Genomic DNA, 19,443 nt, shown 5'->3' on the forward strand with positions numbered 1-19,443 from the left:
TATCACCTTTAAATGTTGTCAATAGCGTCGCACTGCGAACTATTATTCTCGACGGCGAAATGTGTGTGAGAGTAAACGTCCTAAAGAAAGGGGTGGTTTCATCGACGCCATTTATGCACCCCATAAGGCCTTTTCGTGTCGTGTCGTGTCGATTCTGAGCGGCAGTGTGTCTGAAATGTTTTCCTCTGCAACCCATAAGAAAACTGCGTGATTTTAACGCTGGGCCTCGTTGTTCTGGCCTCCATCGCAAAGGCGTCAAAAGAAAGGGTGAAATGGATGTAAGGCGAGATGTGACGACCTTCCCATTGTGCGACGCCTCCACGGTGGCGCTGGACAGCATTGTGATGAAATTTGGTGCCAATGTGACAGCATTAATCCACCTTACACCTCACTTGAACTTCTGAGCTCTGGTCTTTTCTTCGCATGTGTCGACACCATGGTTGAAACGGTGACGTCGCAGGGCACCATGCATTTGCATCACTACAGAAGAATGTTGCAACCACCTTTCAACCAGGTTTCAAACTTCTACGTCGCAGTGGGAGACAATCACAGCGTTTAAAAAAAAGTGATCGTTTAATTGTGTTGCACAGTGCAGGTAGAAGATCCTTAGTGTTGATACGCTGTTTTAACATGGGCAGCTTGGTCTGTCTTTTCGACAATCCCGATCTGAAAGCATCCAAACGCTGAAGCAGAATGGCTAACAATCGCCGACGTTGTTCCTCCGCCAGGACAGATTCTATTGGCAATTCAATAGTAGCTTCTTCCCTGCATTGTTTGTAGTGATTGCGGGGCACTAATCGGCCCTTACTGGATTGGTTTGGTTGTTCCTACACACATACCTTTTAGGGATGAGTTGTGCCTGCTCATTACAGTTCGATAATCGCTGGCTTTTCGATTTCGTATGTAATCCTGAGTACATTTTTGCAATCGGAACAAGCTCCACAAATTAACTGAGCATCTAGACTGCCGACTGGGACTCGTCTCATTCATGACGGTGGGATAACAACATCTTCAACGGCAAACAACCGCCCAGAGCAGTCTTTCTTATGCGTGATTGTTGGAATAGCTTCGTCAGTCTGGAACTCCCACAGTCTATGAAAGCTTGTGATGTCATTGTGAAATCCCATCCAAGACTAAGAGCATGACTTCATTCTGTTAAAACATTAAATTCGTTGGACTGTGTTTTGTTACTGTAGTTACTCGTGAAGTACATGTTCCTGTGCGCTGGACGTATTTCCCATTTGCGACTTTCAGCGAAATCATTCCTATTATGGAACATAGTGTTCTTTAGGTGAAGGTGATAAGCATTCGACATTACGGAAAAAGAAGCCCCTTGGTCGACAAGTGTACTGAAAACTGCACCCACTGAAAATTGCGCCCAGTGAAATTTGCGCCCAGAAAGGGTGTAGGGATGGTCCACTAGTCCCCTTGCCCGGCCGGTAGAAGAGCTGAGGGACGCTACCTGGAGGCTTTCGGGCTTGGGTTTTCAAGCCGTACTACACAGAACGCTGCGAATTGAGAAGGTCAATGTAAAGATTGCACAAGAAATCAGTACACGTTGCAAAAGCATGAAACGTGTATCAGACGCTGTTTCAGATCCTAGTCATTTGATTAAAACTTCAGAAACGAAACTTCCCATTGTTATACAAAAGTCAGTTGACAATTATTATGAGTTTCCTTGCACAAATTTCGCGACTAAGAGGATTTTCTTGGGAACTGTTACCAAATTTATTTTGGCGCTAAGATTTTTTTTAACCTCGTGTGATTCGATAGCGTTACATACGAGAATTCTTTTTTTTTTTTTCAGAAGTTAAAGTAATTAAGAATTACCTTGAGTCCCCTATGAATAAGGCAAAAGTGTCTAATTTAGCACTCAGTCAATAAAAAGTGGGCTAGCTAGAGGTATCAATATTGATGAGGCAATTTCAGAATTTGTTGTCGACAAAGAATCAAGGAATTCTAAGCTACGTGATTCTAAGCTTCGGTTACTCGTTCTGCTTTCTTAATAATCAGTTAACTGTGTTTGTTTTTAATGCGCTTTACTTATTCGTTTTCATCTATAAGAAACTGTTTGCGAAGTAATAAACATAATACTTTGGTTACATAATGATGCATATGAAAAAAATCCTACAAACGAAAGTTGCATTTTATGCTTCTGTGAGGTTGGCAATATTTTTGTGGTGGGGGGGGGGGGGTTGCGGGGAGCGGGGTCTGACAAATTAAATCTGCACTGGGTACCAAAGTACTAAGCTACGCCACTGCGTAAACGTCACTATGAACCAGAGTAAAATATTGGATGTATTCATGAGTAAGTTCTAGATCTTGCACTTTTTTCCAGAGAGCCATTTCAATGTGGAAATAACATCCACGCACTTCACCTGTCGGTAGTACAACTTCAATCGCAGAACTCGCCGCTGATTCGAAATCTGCGGTCATTCCAGTCTGGAATATTTTCAGCCAAATTTCGGAAAAGACGGATGTATGTCTCTATCCTTTGTCGGGCAATAATGCAAAGACAGCTGGATATATGTTTGTCACGTTATATGTACTCCCTAAGTCGGCGTGAGTGATGTATACTTACGAAAACTGTTTGCTACAGCACTTAAACGTGACAAAATTATACCCTCGATTATGCAGGCAACCCACCTCCTGTGAATATATTTTGGAAATAGAAGTCTCTTCCTCTTGTGCCCTCGGTTCAAGTCTTCCTTACTTTCAACCGAGCGTTATCCGGAGCTCCAAACTGATGCTCGAGTGAAAAAGCACCGTCGAATCCTTAGTTTTAAGCATTCCTCGGCAAAGATTCATTTTCTGTTTTGAACAGCGCCACGCCACAGTCCCATATTTTTTCGTTCTCTTCCTATGTACGAGGGCAGTTCAATAAGTAATGCAACATATTTTTTTTCTCGGCCAGTTTTGGTTGAAAAAACCGGAAATTTCTTGTGGAATATTTTCAAACATTCCCGCTTCGTCTCGTATAGTTTCATTGACTTCCGACAGGTGGCAGCGCTGTACGGAGCTGTTAAAATGGCGTCTGTAACGGATGTGCGTTGCAAACAACGGGCAGTGATCGAGTTTCTTTTGGAGGAAAACCAGGGCATCTCAGATATTCATAGGCGCTTGCAGAATGTCTACGGTGATCTGGCAGTGGACAAAAGCACGGTGAGTCGTTGGGCAAAGCGTGTGTCATCATCGCCGCAAGGCCAAGCAAGACTGTCTGATCTCCCGCGTGCGGGCCGGCCGTGCACAGCTGTGACTCCTGCAATGGCGGAGCGTGCGAACACACTCGTTCTAGATAATCGACGGATCACCATCAAACAACTCAGTGCTCAACTTGACATCTCTGTTGGTAGCGCTGTCACAATTGTTCACCAGTTGGGATATTCAAAGGTTTGTTCCCGCTGGGTCCCTCGTTGTCTAACCGAACACCATAAAGAGCAAAGGAGAACCATCTGTGCGGAATTGCTTGCTCGTCATGTGGCTGAGGGTGACAATTTCTTGTCAAAGATTGTTACAGGCGATGAAACATGGGTTCATCACTTCGAACCTGAAACAAAACGGCAAACAATGGAGTGGCGCCACACCCACTCCCCTACCAAGAAAAAGTTTAAAGCCATACCCTCAACCGGTAAAGTCATGGTTACAGTCTTCTGGGACGCTGAAGGGGTTATTCTGTTCGATGTCCTTCCCCATGGTCAAACGATCAACTCTGAAGTGTATTGTGCTACTCTTCAGAAATTGAAGAAACGACTTCAGCGTGTTCGTAGGCACAAAAATCTGAACGAACTTCTCCTTCTTCATGACAACGCAAGACCTCACACAAGTCTTCGCACCCGAGAGGAGCTCACAAAACTTCAGTGGACTGTTCTTCCTCATGCACCCTACAGCCCCGATCTCGCACCGTCGGATTTCCATATGTTTGGCCCAATGAAGGACGCAATCCGTGGGAGGCACTACGTGGATGATGAAGAAGTTATTGATGCAGTACGACGTTGGCTCCGACATCGACCAGTGGAATGGTACCGTGCAGGCACACAGGCCCTCATTTCAAGGTGGCGTAAGGCCGTAGCATTGAATGGAGATTACGTTGAAAAATAGTGTTGTGTAGCTAAAAGATTGGGGAATAACCTGGTGTATTTCAATGCTGAATGAAACAACCCCTGTTTCAGAAAAACAAATGTGTTGCATTACTTATTGAACTGCCCTCGTAAGAACAACCTTCGTAGTGGCAACAGAGCTTACCGTGGTTGGTCATTGAAATTCCATATCGGAAGTATTGCGACAGAAATACACAAGTCGCACGATGTTAACTCTATGACACCGAGAGCGATACCAAGACTGGTTTCTTCAGGCAATCGGCTACTGTGGTAGAGGAGGTCTACCACAGTTTGGCTGTGTCTAGGGAGCAGGTAGTTCAGGATAATTACGACTGTCCGGACGCAAGGGAGAAGTATTTCACAGATTTCTGGTTGGGTGTAAATGTCACTGGGCGTAGTTTTCATGGATTCGGTCGACTAATGTCCGGACAGGCTGCGAGATTTCCTGACATTTTGGCGACTGTCTTCCATGGAGGATTTTGGTGACGTCGCCTCCATGGTTGGTCGTCTCACTTAGATTTCCTGAATTCGGCGGCCAGGCAAGCGGATGGAATCTCTTGACGGCGACGAGGAACGACTACGGCGCGTTGGGGAGCGACCTCGTTCAGAGTGCGGCTTTGTCACACAGGTCTACTATAATTGTCTGCAGCTGACTGGCGTGAATAGGACTGGTGTGATGGTTGATGTCTTGGGGTGTGATAGTCGTCGAAGACTCGTCGTCTTTCTCTGTAGTACATCTACATCTACATCTACATTGATACTCCGCAAGCCACCCAACGGTGTGTGGCGGAGGGCACTTTACGTGCCACTGTCATTACCTCCCTTTCCTGTTCCAGTCGCGTATGGTTCGCGGGAAGAACGACTGTCTGAAAGCCTCCGTGCGCGCTCTAATCTCTCTAATTTTACATTCGTGATCTCCTCGGGAAGTATAAGTAGGGGGAAGCAATATATTCGATACCTCATCCAGAAACGCACCCTCTCGAAACCTGGCGAGCAAGCTACACCGCGATGCAGAGCGCCTCTCTTGCAGAGTCTGCCACTTGAGTTTATTAAACATCTCCGTAACGCTATCACGGTTACCAAATAACCCGGTGACGAAACGCGCCGCTCTTCTTTGGATCTTCTCTATCTCCTCCGTCAACCCGACCTGGTACGGATCCCACACTGATGAGCAATACTCAAGTGTAGGTCGAACGAGTGTTTTGTAAGCCACCTCCTTTGTTGATGGACTACATTTTCTAAGCACTCTCCCAATGAATCTCAACCTGGTACCCGCCTTACCAACAATTAATTTTATATGATCATTCCACTTCAAATCGTTCCGTACGCATACTCCCAGATATTTTACAGAAGTAACTGCTACCAGTGTTTGTTCCGCTATCATATAATCATACAATAAAGGATCCTTCTTTCTATGTATTCGCAATACATTACATTTGTCTATGTTAAGGGTCAGTTGCCACTCCCTGCACCAAGTGCCTATCCGCTGCAGATCTTCCTGTATTTCGCTACAATTTTCTAATGCAGCAACTTCTCTGTATACTACAGCATCATCCGCGAAAAGCCGCATGGAACTTCCGACACTATCTACTGTCATTTATATATATTGTGAAAAGCAATGGTCCCATAACACTCCCCTGTGGCACGCCAGAGGTTACTTTAACGTCTGTAGACGTCTCTCCATTGATAACAACATGCAGTGTTCTGTTTGCTAAAAACTCTTCAATCCAGCCACACAGCTGGTCTGATATTCCGTAGGCTCTTACTTTGTTTATCAGGCGACAGTGCGGAACTGTATCGAACGCCTTCCGGAAGTCAAGAAAAATAGCATCTATCTGGGAGCCTGTATCTAATATTTTCTGGGTATCATGAACAAATAAGGCGAGTTGGGTCTCACACGATCGCTGTTTCCGGAATCCATGTTGATTCCTACATAGTAGATTCTGGGTTTCCAGAAATGACATAATACGCGAGCAAAAAACATGTTCTAAAATTCTACAACAGATCGACGTCACAGATATAGGTCTATAGTTTTGCGCATCTGCTCGACGACCCTTCTTGAAGACTGGGACTATCTGTGCTCTTTTCCAATCATTTGGAACCCTCTGTTCCTCTAGAGACTTGCGGTACACGGCTGTTAGAAGGGGGGCAAGTTCTTTCGCGTACTCTGTGTAGAATCGAATTGGTATCCCGTCAGGTCCAGTGGACTTTCCTCTATTGAGTGATTCCAGTTGCTTTTCTATTCCTTGGACACTTATTTCGATGTCAGCCATTTTTTCGTTTGTGCGAGGATTTAGAGAAGGAACTGCAGTGCGGTCTTCCTCTGTGAAACAGCTTTGGAAAAAGGTGTTTAGTATTTCAGCTTTACGCGTGTCATCCTCTGTTTCAATGCCATCATCATCCCGTAGTGTCTGGATATGCTGTTTCGAGCCACTTACTGATTTAACGTAAGACCAGAACTTCCTAGGATTTTCTGTCAAGTCGGTACATAGAATTTTACTTTCGAATTCAATGAACGCTTCACGCATAGCCCTCCTTACGCTAACTTTGACATCGTTTAGCTTCTGTTTGTCTGAGAGGTTTTGGCTGCGTTTAAACTTGGAGTGGAGCTCTCTTTGCTTTCGCAGTAGTTTCCTAACTTTGTTGTTGTACCACGGTGGGTTTTTCCCGTCCCTCACAGTTTTACTCGGCACGTACCTGTCTAAAACGCATTTTACGATTGCCTTGAACTTTTTCCATAAACACTCAACATTGTCAGTGTCGGAACAGAAATTTTCGTTTTGATCTGTTAGGTAGTCTGAAATCTGCCTTCTATTACTCTTGCTAAACAGATAAACCTTCCTCCCTTTTTTTTATATTCCTATTAACTTCCATATTCAGGGATGCTGCAACGGCCTTATGATCACTGATTCCCTGTTCTGTACATACAGAGTCGAAAAGTTCGGGTCTGTTTGTTATCAGTAGGTCCAATATGTTATCTCCACGAGTCGGTTCTCTGTTTAATTGCTCGAGGTAATTTTCGGATCGTGCACTCAGTATAATGTCACTCGATGCTCTGTCCCTACCACCCGTCCTAAACATCTGAGTGTCCCAGTCTATATCTGGTAAATTGAAATCTCCACCTAAGACTATAACATGCTGAGAAAATTTATGTGAAATGTATTCCAAATTTTCACTCAGTTGTTCTGCCACTAATGCTGCTGAGTCGGGAGGTCGGTAAAAGGAGCCAATTATTAACCTAGTTCGGTTGTTTAGTGTAACCTCCACCCATAATAACTCACAGGAACTATCCACTTCTATTTCACTACAGGATAAACTACTACTAACAGCGATGAACACTCCACCTCCGGTTGCATGCAATCTATCCTTTCTAAACACCGTCTGTACCTTTGTAAAAATTTCGGCAGAATTTATCTCTGGCTTAAGCCAGCTTTCTGTACCTATAACGATTTCAGCTTCGGTGCTTTCTATCAGCGCTTGAAGTTCCGGTACTTTACCAACGCAGCTTCGACAGTTGACAATTATAATACCGATTGCTGCTTGGTCCCCACATGTCCTGACTTTGCCCCGCACCCGTTGAGGCTGTTGCCCTTTCTTTACTTGCCCAAGGCCATCTAACCTAAAAAACCGCCCAGCCCACGCCACACAACCCCTGCTACCCGTGTAGCCGCTTGTTGCGTATAGTGGACTCCTGACCTATCCAGCGGAACCCGAAACCCCACCACCCTATGGCGCAAGTCGAGGAATCTGCAGCCCACACGGTCGCAGAACCGTCTCAGCCTCTGATTCAGACCCTCCACTCGGCTCTGTACCAAAGGTCCGCAGTCAGTCCTGTCGACGATGCTGCAGATGGTGAGCTCTGCTTTCATCCCGCTAGCGAGACTGGCAGTCTTCACTAAATCAGATAGCCGCCGGAAGCCAGAGAGGATTTCCTCCGATCCATAGCGACACACATCATTGGTGCCGACATGAGCGACCACCTGCAGATGGGTGCACCCTGTACCCTTCATGGCATCCGGAAGGACCCTTTCCACATCTGGAATGACTCCCCCCGGTATGCACACGGAGTGCACATTGGTTTTCTTCCCCTCTCTTGCTGCCATTTCCCTAAGGGGCCCCATTACGCGCCTGACGTTGGAGCTCCCAACTACCAGTAAGCCCACCCTCTGCGACTGCCCGGATCTTGCAGACTGAGGGGCAACCTCTGGAACAGGACAAGCAGCCATGTCAGGCCGAAGATCAGTATCAGCCTGAGACAGAGCCTGAAACCGGTTCGTCAGACAAACTGGAGAGGCTTTCCGTTCAGCCCTCCGGAATGTCTTTCGCCCCCTGCCACACCTTGAAACGACCTCCCACTAGCGTACAACGTGTCCACGGCGTCCACAGTGGAAACATACTGGCGTGTTGGCTTCCATCCGCTAAATACCTGTTCGTCTGTGAGGCGTTTTAAGTAGCGGAGAAGTTTGTTTTACCTGCTTTGGTCGAATCTAGGTTGTCGTTTGACGAGCCGGCCGAAGTGGCCGTGCGGTTAAAGGCGCTGCAGTCTGGAACCGCAAGACCGCTACGGTCGCAGGTTCGAATCCTGCCTCGGGCATGGATGTTTGTGATGTCCTTAGGTTGGTTAGGTTTAACTAGTTCTAAGTTCTAGGGGACTAATGACCTCAGCAGTTGAGTCCCATAGTGCTCAGAGCCATTTGAACCATTTTTGTCGTTTGACAGCTGCGGCCTGTGTCCGAGTTAGCCCAGTCCATTCTTCATGGCGCGTTCGAGTGTTGGCGGAGATTTGACATAAGAATTGACATATCTCTTCAGCATTATCTGGTACATCCTGACGCATGGGTTCGACATTTATGGCTGCTATCTCCTGTGCTCCGTCCGAAATTTCTGGCTGCCACAGACTGCTGTATTGTTTCTCTTACTGGCTTCGTATGAGAGGGGCTCATGGTGGTCTTCCACATATGGGAGCCGATCGTACCTCTTTCGTCCGGCTCTTTTTCTGTTGTATTACTTCGATTCGCTTGCACCGCTTACTGAATTCCTCAATTTCTTGGGACATCCTTTACCAGAAGAGCTTAGTAAATGACTTCTGCGACACCTTTCAGGAAGAGTGACATTTTCTTGGCTTGTCATATTCGGATTCACAGTGTGGCATACGGCACAGTGTTTTCATACAGAACTGGGAACAGCTATGTAAGCCGAAAAACATTGCAGTGTAATGCGCAGCATTGTCACAAACTGTTTTATGCTGTCAGCTTAGAAACTCTCAAAGATGACTTGCAAGTAAGTTAAAGGTTGAAAGCCTGTCACTACTTTATACCTTAGCCTGCGATTTCATAAGAGACCTTGACCACGGTTGTAATGCCCCTAAACATTCCCCTTTGTATTAAATCTGACCTGTAAGTGGACAAACCCGTTCTGAATAGCGTTATTTTAGTTTTAGTAGTAACAGGGAACTTTCTCATAGTGCAACGGAATAATTAAAGGAGCTGTAACGTAAGCTAAGCCGCGACAAAACTGAAACCATTATCCTTAAAATAGATATCAAACAGCTATTCGCTGTGTCTATGAATTACGTAAGATAGGCGTAATTAGTGCAGTGCAAACGTGTTTGCCCTCTGTATCCCACAACACCTAATAAACTGAAAGGAGTTAAGCTAGAGTGATACTAAAATGTAGAAGTCTCTCTCAGTGCAACCATGTGCCTTGTAGCTCCACTGTAACACGACCCTATCTGACTGGCTGTAAATTTCATTTAAAAATAAGAAGGGATTATATCTTTTGTAGGCTGTTTACTCTTTCTCTTCTAGACATATAGTAAAAGCGAAATATATTTCGTTCGACAACGTAGTTATTAAGTGGACACATGAAGGATTTAAATAAAGATCAGAGGAGAGAAAAGTAAGTACATAAAATCCCAAATTCTATGAATAGTGAATATATATTACTCTGGAAATGTATGCACAATCTCATGTTTCACATAAAAGTGCCCTTCAACGGACCATGTGCTTTTATGTGAACTCAGACATATAAAAGACAAGGAAAATCACCCCATATTAGTATTAACAACAATGATATTACTGATGAGTGAAAAAGCTTTGGGAACATAAACTTACAAACCCAGACGATTGAACGGAAATTCGGTGTTGATTCCCACGTGTTCTAATAAAACTGTGAACTCAAACAAAGAACTAATATTTCCCAAGTCAAATACGACTGCTAAGTATCTTGTGTGTGTGTGTGTGTGTGTGTGTGTGTGTGTGTGTGTGTGTGTTTGTGTGTGTGTGTGTGTGTGTGTGTGTGTAAAATAAAAAAAATTAAAAAAGAATTCTCCACAAATCAGAACTACGCATGTGCAGCCCAAGCAAGCAACAATAATATGCATTACTTCTCAAGTCAACATTCCTCACATTGCATACCGATTTTGCACTAAAGTTTACTATTTGTAGAAAATTTTAACATAAAGGAGACTTTTAACTATCACATGAAAAAGGAAATCATGGATGTCCAGCTACACACCTATATTTTACGTAGCTAACTTATTAAACACGAATCAGAGACTCCCTTTTCATATTATCTTATTACAAATACCATTTTATTTGTTTTAAAGTACTTATAAACTGAATAATTTGTATACAGCATTGTCATAGATAATTGCTGTAGTCCATTGCTGTAGTCCATTATCTCTTCCCGTTATACAAATATACAACTCTAAATGAATGTACTTTCTGAAACAACAGACATATTTGTTATTGTCGGCTGGAATTGTGATTTACCTATTTATACTACGGCCTAACGTGCTTATATAAACTGCGAAGTTCATACATTTCGCATTTATTTATTTCTTTGTATTTTATATTCGTATTTCTCATTAAACTCCTTTTCAACAACAGGTAAACGTAAATATTACGGTAGAAAGTTAGAAATTATAAGTAGTACTGGTATGTCATTATTTAAAACTATAAAAGTGCGAAAGTTTTGCATGGGTCCCTTGGTCTCATTATAATCCAGAACGATGTCACTTCAGCGCACCCATTTCCATATCACTAGACAAAGCGTGTTACTACACAGATCAGCACGTCATCACAGCAGCAAAGGGAAGAACAAAGTGTTTGCTTTGCCCACTGACCATGCATTCCACGCTGAACTAGTCTGCCCGCCAAGAATTTTCATCGGCTGGCTCTTCTCAGAGTTTGGGTGACCTGCTTAAGACACATAAGCGTTTATCGATGTGTATATGAATACCTGACATTAATGGTGTCAAACAACAGATGACTTTTCAAGGTAAACTGCTATCTTCTTTTTTTGAAGTGCGAATGCAATAATAAATTTTTATTGCGGATTACATATACGTGTAATAAGTTATTGTACAAGGAACTGGGAGCTAAGAGGATTTTCTTTAGAAAATGGTAATGCTATGACGAGAGGTCTTGCTAGTAATGAGTCACCAAGGGATATAAATTCATGTGAACAGATCTCATATGGGCGGCGATGAAGAAAAGACGATGCATAAGGAACCTCAGTCTAGTTGGACTACAACAAAAGAAACAAAATTTGACAGTCCCAAAGCTTACATCATGCATGTTTACAGCCAAATACAGAGGCAAGCCATATATGTATATGGGACACAACCAATGATTACTGAAAACACATTAATTTGAGCTGTTGGCATTTTCATTCCCAAACGTAGTAAGGCCATATGGTGGCTTATTTTCGCTCACAACTATCATTATCAAAACCACATGTATGATGTTGTCCCTGAAGCCATTAGAAACGAGAGATAAAGCTGGATTTTGCTTGTCGGAACTGGCAAGACTAGAGAGATGTGATCGGTTGCAGGTACTGGCGTGACAGCATACAGCTTGCACCCAGGAGTCGTTGCGACTGAGCTCAGCAGACATTTCGACTCGGCGTACTTCCCTGGGGTGACCTGGCTCTTTAACAACATGGCGCGCTTCGTCATCAAGTCTCCTGAGCAAGGGGCGCAGACCTCCATCTACTGCGCTGTCGAGGAGAGCCTCAGCAAAGAAACTGGACTCTACTACAGGTATACCCACTTAACATCATCACATCACCACCACCACCGCTACCACTACCACCCTACCACAACCACAAACATAATCACCACCACCACTATCATCATCATCACCATTATCATCATCGTGGACTCTTAAATGAAGGCTTATTCCAGACTTCTTAACATGTTACAATTTTCCGGTCCACCCATCTGCTTTAGAGTTTCATAACGTTTCGTTATCCTCGCTCATTTACAGTGATGAGCCAAAACATTACGACCACCTGCTTAATAGCTTGTTTGTCCGTCTTTGGAACGAAGTACATCACTGATTCTGCGTATCAGGGATCTGACAGTTTGTTGGTAGGTTTGTGGAGGTATGTGGCATTAGATGTCTAAGCACAGGTCATACGATTCGCACAAATAACGGGTCGTTGATTTGCACACGCGGTGATGGCGCCCGGTAGCGACCCAGATGAGTTCCGTAGTATTTACTTCAGACGAATTAGGTAGCTGAGACATCAACATGAGTTCACTATAACGGCCCTCAAACCCCTGTAGTACGGTTCTGGCTTCGAGACGCAGACAATTATACTGCTGAAAGATGACGTCGCCATCGGGGAAGCCATCAAGCATGAAGGGATGCAGATGGGTCGCAGCTGTCAGCGTGTCTTCGATTACTTCCACAGGTCCCACGCAAGCTCAGGAGGATATTTTCCATAGCATAATACTGCTCCCACCGACCCGCATCCTTGGCGCGCTGCACGTTTCGAGCCGCCGTTCACCGCGATGACAGCATTTGCGGAGACGACCATCGGCCTAGTGTAGCAAAACTGTGATTCACCGGAAGAGCCAACACATTCCCATTGAACGATGGTCGAATCCAGATGGTCATAGCGATTGTAATTGACGATGTCATTGGGTCAACATCTGAACACGTAGGGGTGGTATGCCGCGGAGTTCCATGTTCAACAGTGTACGAAGAAACGGTGTGCTCCGAAACACATGTGCGTGCACCAGCTTGTGCTTTGTCGGGAGAGGTACCATCTATCTATCTATTTACAGAACAGATAAGCTTCCGAACGCCACGTTTTGTGAAGAGTTGTGGAGGTCCAACCATTTGGCGCCCAGTGGTAGCTTCACTGTCCTTCTGCCTCTTTCCATAAATGCTCACGGCAATATCTACATATACATCTACATATATACTCCGCAATCCACCATACGGTGCGTGGCGGAGGGTACCTCGTACCACAACTAGTATCTTCTCTCCCTGTTCCACTCCCAAACAGAACGAGGGAAAAATGACTGCCTATATGCCTCTGTACAAGCCCTAATCTCTCTTATCTTGTCTTTGTGGTCTTTCCGCGAAATATAAGTTGGCGTCAGTAAAATTGTACTGCAGTCAGTCTCAAATGCTGGTTCTCTAAATTTCCTCAGTAGCGATTCACGAAAAGAACGCCGCCTTTTTCCAGAGACTCCATTGTCGCGGTGGGCAGTGGTCATAATGTATTGGTATATCAGTGTAAGTTCCATGTATCATTAACGTAGGTTAGAACTGGTCAAACACATTGGTTAGATTCTTCATTTGAGACACATGAAAAATTAGTTTTCTACAACGAGTAGCAAGAGATTTCATTCTCTTATTCATTTCTTTCGGTGTTCATCCACTCGTTGTTTTCTTTTGTTATAAGTACACACATTCATCAACTCGTTAACTAAGGTCATTCTTAACTTTCACGATCTTTCTTTCAGCATTATAAATTGCCTGACAAAAAAGTGAAGCACTCATAAGGGGAGGAGGATATAAAATGAAACTCCATTTGTTGAGAGGCGATGTGACGTTACCTCAGTGATTACAAAATCGAGTCAAATTTACAAAGAACATAGCAGTTTGAGCCCTCTTATCAGTATGACGTTGCATCCCCACTGACATCGATGTGTGCAGTTGGGAAGGGTATCAGAGAGCCATCGTATCATTTCCTGAGGCCGACAGATTTATGTCCGTGCTCGTCTCACACATGTTCTGCCTGCCACAGATGTGGGGATCCTGTTGACAGCGAGAGTACCTCAACATCACGCAGGCAGTTCGTAGAAATGGCTCTGAGCACTATGGGACTTAACATCTATGGTCATCAGTCCCCTAGAACTTAGAACTACTTAAACCTAACTAACCTAAGGACATCACACAACACCCAGTCATCACGAGGCACAGTTCGTAGACAGATGTGCCATGTGTGGTCGAGCATCTTCCTGCCGAGAAATGGCACCACAATAAAGTCGCACAAGAACTACTACATGAATACACAGGATGTCCTGACGTAAGGTTGAGCCATCAGAATCCCTCAGTCACTGCCAGCCATTACCTGAATTTATACCAGACGTCTCCCTATACCATGAAGCCAGCAGCAACACCGCAGTGCCTCTCCAAAACAATGGTAGAATGGAACTTCTCCCCATGTTGATGCCATACTCTGGCGTAGTACAGAACTGCAGTACATCTCTGAACACAGTCGGACGCAATTCATCACCAGTCCGTGATTTCCGGTGGTGGTAAAACACCAAATGCATCCGTTTTTGTTGTAGTGTTAACGACAGCCTGGACGTGGGAAAGTAACTTCCTAGTCTGGCAGGTATTGATCTCTGACCAGTGGTTCAGGATAACAAAAAATATTAGGGAGTCTATTACTTGTTCTCAGATGGCAGGAGATGGTGTGTACATGTTACAATGTGTCTGGTACATAATACGGCGATCCTCCCTCGTGGTGGCCAAGCTTGTTCGAACGGAACCTTGACGATGAGTGTGTCTATCTTCCCATTCCCACGCAGTCCAACAGTGTCCTCTTGTCATATACAAACGACTCCCAAATCTGGCTATTGCACAATTCGACCAGCAGCCAAATGGAGATCCACAGCGAGCCCCCATTCAGGCAGTCAGGTGCTGATAAAGCTGCCTCATACGAGTCGTGGCATCTCCGTGTCCTTCACGGTGATCACTCAACGAAAATGGTTCAAATGGCTCTGAGCACTATGGGACTTAACTTCAGAGGTCATCAGTCCCCTAGAACTTAGAACTACTTAAACCTAACTAACCTAAGGACATAACACACATCCATGCCCGAGGCAGGATTCGAACCTGCGACCGTAGCGGTCGCGCGGTTCCATCACTCAACAGCTTACGCTGTTCAGGCCCATTATATTCCCTACCAGGAATCATGGACTGCTGATGAATTGCGTCAGCAATTGTGTTCAACAATGGATCACGGTTCTGCACTTCCACAGACAGCCCCTATCGTCAACGATGGCGCGACACGGCGAGATTTAACTTCCCCCAATGTTTTGGAGAGGCACAGTGGCGGTGTTCCTGGCTTCATGGTTTAGGGAGCTGTAGAGTATAGCTTTAGGGCATGGCTGGTAGTGACTGAGGGAACCTTGATGGTACAATCATACATCAGGACATCCTGTGTCATCATGTGTGAGCTCTCATGCGACAGAATTGTGTTGCCATTTTTCAAGCGGACAGAGCTCGACCACACGTGGCACTCAACTCTATTAACTGTCTGCGCGATGTAGAGGTATTCTCGTGGCCAACAAGATGCCCAAACCTGTATCAGACAAAACATGTGTGAGGCCAGTTTGGAAATCGACTCGGTCCCATTGCCAGTATCCAGCACATCAACGACCAAAAAATGGTTCAAATGGCTCTGAGCACTACGGGACTTAACATCTGTCGTCATCAGTCCCCTAGAACTTAGAACTACTTAAACCTAACTAACCTAAGGACGTCACACAACACCCAGTCATCACGAGGCAAAGAAAATCCCTGACCCCGCCGGGAATCGAATCCGGGAACCCGGGATCAACGACCAGTTACAACAGTTGTGGACCAGCTTGCCTCAGGAGAGGATACAACAGGTCTGTGACACACTTCCCAAACGCAAGCATATATCCAGTTGAGACGAGCTGCAACGTCATACTGATAAGTTTGTTCGTACTGCTAGGTTTTTTTTTTTTTTTTTGTAATTTTCACTCGATTTTGTAATCACTGATATAACATCACATACCCTCTCAACAACTGAAGTTTGATTTTACTTCCTCCTCTCCCTTTTTGCCATGCAGTGTATATTGTTATGGGAATGTAGGGTATCGTGACAACATCCTTGAATTAAATTCTCTCCTTTTGCTTGCCTCATTAGATTTGAATGTTGTCTCAAGCATTCGACGAGTCCCCCCACTGACATCGTCATGAGCTGGCTGTCAAAACTGATGCTGTGCTGGTATTATGTACATTGCTTTATTGCAGCAGTTGACAGCGATCATAGAAATAGAATTTCTGATTTGGAGACTAGAGACCTAAACTGAAAAGAAAAAAGTACTCTCGTGGTCTTTGTACCGTCCTCTCAAGGAATGTTGAATGTGATCTTTAAGCGTCTTGCAGAAGTAAACATTAAGTGAGATATTAATAGAACTCATCACAGAGTTTTGGATTGGCAAATGCTCGACATTTCTGAATGCCGTTTGTCTTATTGTAAAATTGTAGCCCACACTGGGTTTGGTGCGACAAATGTTCGACTTTTCTGAACGCCATTTGCCTTATTGTAAAATTGTAGTTCATACAGGGTTTAGTGAAACTAAAATAAAGTATTTGCTGCAGTTGTAGAAAAGGAGGTATGCATCCGATATGTATGATCAGTGTACATGTCACAAGCCACAATTTAACACTGACTGGCAAAGTCAACTATATAACCTAATATGGACAATGATACCAGGTGACGAATTTCTTCATTTTCCCCTTTGGGGTTTTTGGGCTCGTCAGCATTACCCACTGACCCACACGTTACTCCAATAGCTTAGCATTTCACTGCCAATCCCTTCCTGACGTTCAGTGCCCTTGGTATTCTCTCTCTGTGTATCAGCTTCCATATCTCTCGCAGTGTCTTTGTGAAATTTCGCTCTGGTTCACCATTATCCCCACCTTAGGTTTTTATCCTCTCAAATGTGAACGGCATTTTGCGAATGTACACTACTTCATAAGACGATGGCCCTGTGCCTTCACAGGTTATTGAATTGTAAGCCATGACAACATGTGCAAATAAAGCATCCCAGTCATTGTGTGGCTGCTCACATAGTGGTTTAACATTTTTCTTATCGTTCCATGTGCACACTCCCCTATTTCATTCGCCTGTGAGTGTAATGAGCTTATACTCAGCTTATGAACATCTAACAAGTGACACAACTGCTTCATCAGTGTTGACCGGATCAGTGATTAACATTTCTGAAACACTAAATTTTAGTAACCATTTATTCACCACTACCTGTGCTACCGTGTCACTTGCTGATTTGGGATACTGTTTATTCCTATATCATACAAGAAATTGAAGTGGACTGACAAGGCAGCCAGTCCACAGAGACGGGTAGCCGATAGAAAGGCACGCGTACACACTCACGCCGACGGGCGTCAATTCTGGAACAGGATAACTATTGAATGGTAGCAAGAAAAGTACGTAGCTGCTTTATACTTAACTTTATTATTTGATGACTACAGCATTCTTCTTGAGACATTTATACTATAACTCTCAAAGTAGGTAAGGCTAATGGCGCCTTGCTAGGTCGTAGCCATGGACTTAGCAGAAGGCTATTCTAACTGGCTCTCGGCAAATGAGAGGAAGGCTTCGTCCGTATGGTCGCTAGCAATCTCCTCGTACAACTGGGGCGAGTGCTACATCGTCTCTCGAGACCTGCCTTGTGGTGGCGCTAGGTCTGCGATCACACAGTGGCGACACGCGGGTCCGACATGTACTAAATGGACCGCGGCCGATTTAAGCTACCACCTAGCAAGTGTGGTGTCTGGCGGTGACACCACAGAAATGATCCCTTATGGTCAGAACATAGTGGCTCTTGTTCATGTCTGTCTAAAAGACCCAAAAAGGCCCATGGAAATCAATTCAAAAGGTTTACTGGCTTCCAGTAACCTTCACCATGGATGCACTGCTGGCTCAGCTCTGTCTGCTGTGTGTGTGGCACACAGTTTTTAACATACAGCTCCACATCTTGTCTACATGGACAACACTAGTAATTGATTAACATCTCATGTCGAGGTCCACAGTCATGTAGAGTTTTTTGAAGGACGTCATCTTCGCTGTTGACTGCAGAAATTGTTTATTTATTTCACAACTGCAATTTCGGCCTTTGGACCATTTTCAAATGATACTGAAAAAGATTTTGCTTCAGTACATTTCATATTTGAAAATCCTCCGATATGTATACACGTCATCTTCAAAAATTGGCGTTTTCACAGTGGAAATACAGTAACATCAGACAAGTGCGAAGCTCTGTACATTGTGAAATGATGTAAATTATTTCAAATGCTACCAATGTTAATATCATTCATGTAAATCGCTACAAATCAATTACCACTTGCAAATGGCCCAAAGGCCGAAACTACAGTTGTGAAATAAATAATTTCTACAGTCAATGACGAATATGATGTCTTTCAAAAAATCCACTAGCAAGGTCAGATTAATCTGTACTCTGTGGTCCTATGCCCCCATGACTGGATAATACATGATTATGCCCCTGTTTTAAAAGTCCTTCCCACAGTGTGACTGACACCACAACTTGCAGTCCAAGCCTCGTTGTCTTACACAACACACCGCTGTGTACAAAAATCTGTGACTGTGTTGCAGACTGTTCAACTCCTCACCAGCAGCTTGTACAATCTGCCACTCCAAAATGGTACAACCTTCTGTCTGTAATATGCCAGTCTTCCTACTGATGTCATTTGCATTACAACTTAATGAAATACTACGAAATCAAACTCACTCACTTTTGGTTAGTTTTGCACACGGCGCAGCAGTTGTTATAATAAGTTATTATTGGTTTTTCTATCTTAAGCTTAGTACAACTGCGAGCAGTAACAATGATATGTGGTGTTAACTCCACTCATCTTATAGATACGTTTTCGGAGAGATAGATCTTTTTATTGTACTTTCACAATAGAGATGTACGCTAGCGAAATTCGTCATAAAATACCCATCACTATTTGAAAAAGATAGTAATGCCCATGTATAAAGCGCTAGAAGAAAAAGTGACCTATATTACCCATTATGAAAGCTGTCAATGCCTCAGTAAGGAGTTCAATATGCATCATCAAAATTTTTTGATCATTTGCCCATAAAATACACTGAGATGACAAAAGCCATGGGATACTTCCTAATATCATGTCAAACCTCCTTTTGCCCAGCGTACTGCAGCATCTTGATGTGGCCCATGCTGCTCCTATAGCCGTCCATAATTGCGCGAGTGTTGCCAGCACAGAGTTTTGTGCACGATCTGACC

General features: G+C 44.1%; 1 protein-coding gene across 3 annotated transcripts in view; it reads left to right on the top strand.

Annotated features, from left to right (window-relative positions):
• The window catches only part of LOC126470676 (retinol dehydrogenase 13-like), a 196,165-nt gene that overhangs the window by 168,003 nt on the left and 8,719 nt on the right, over positions 1–19,443 (top strand). For all 3 annotated transcript variants that reach the window (XM_050098671.1, XM_050098674.1, XM_050098672.1), the window contains one exon: positions 11,934–12,141. In XM_050098671.1, coding sequence (XP_049954628.1) covers positions 11,934–12,141 — 208 coding nt within the window. The remainder of the gene's footprint in view (positions 1–11,933; positions 12,142–19,443) is intronic.

The sequence above is a fragment of the Schistocerca serialis genome, chromosome 3 (assembly GCF_023864345.2).
Source record: "Schistocerca serialis cubense isolate TAMUIC-IGC-003099 chromosome 3, iqSchSeri2.2, whole genome shotgun sequence".
NCBI classification, from domain to species: Eukaryota; Metazoa; Arthropoda; class Insecta; order Orthoptera; family Acrididae; genus Schistocerca; species Schistocerca serialis.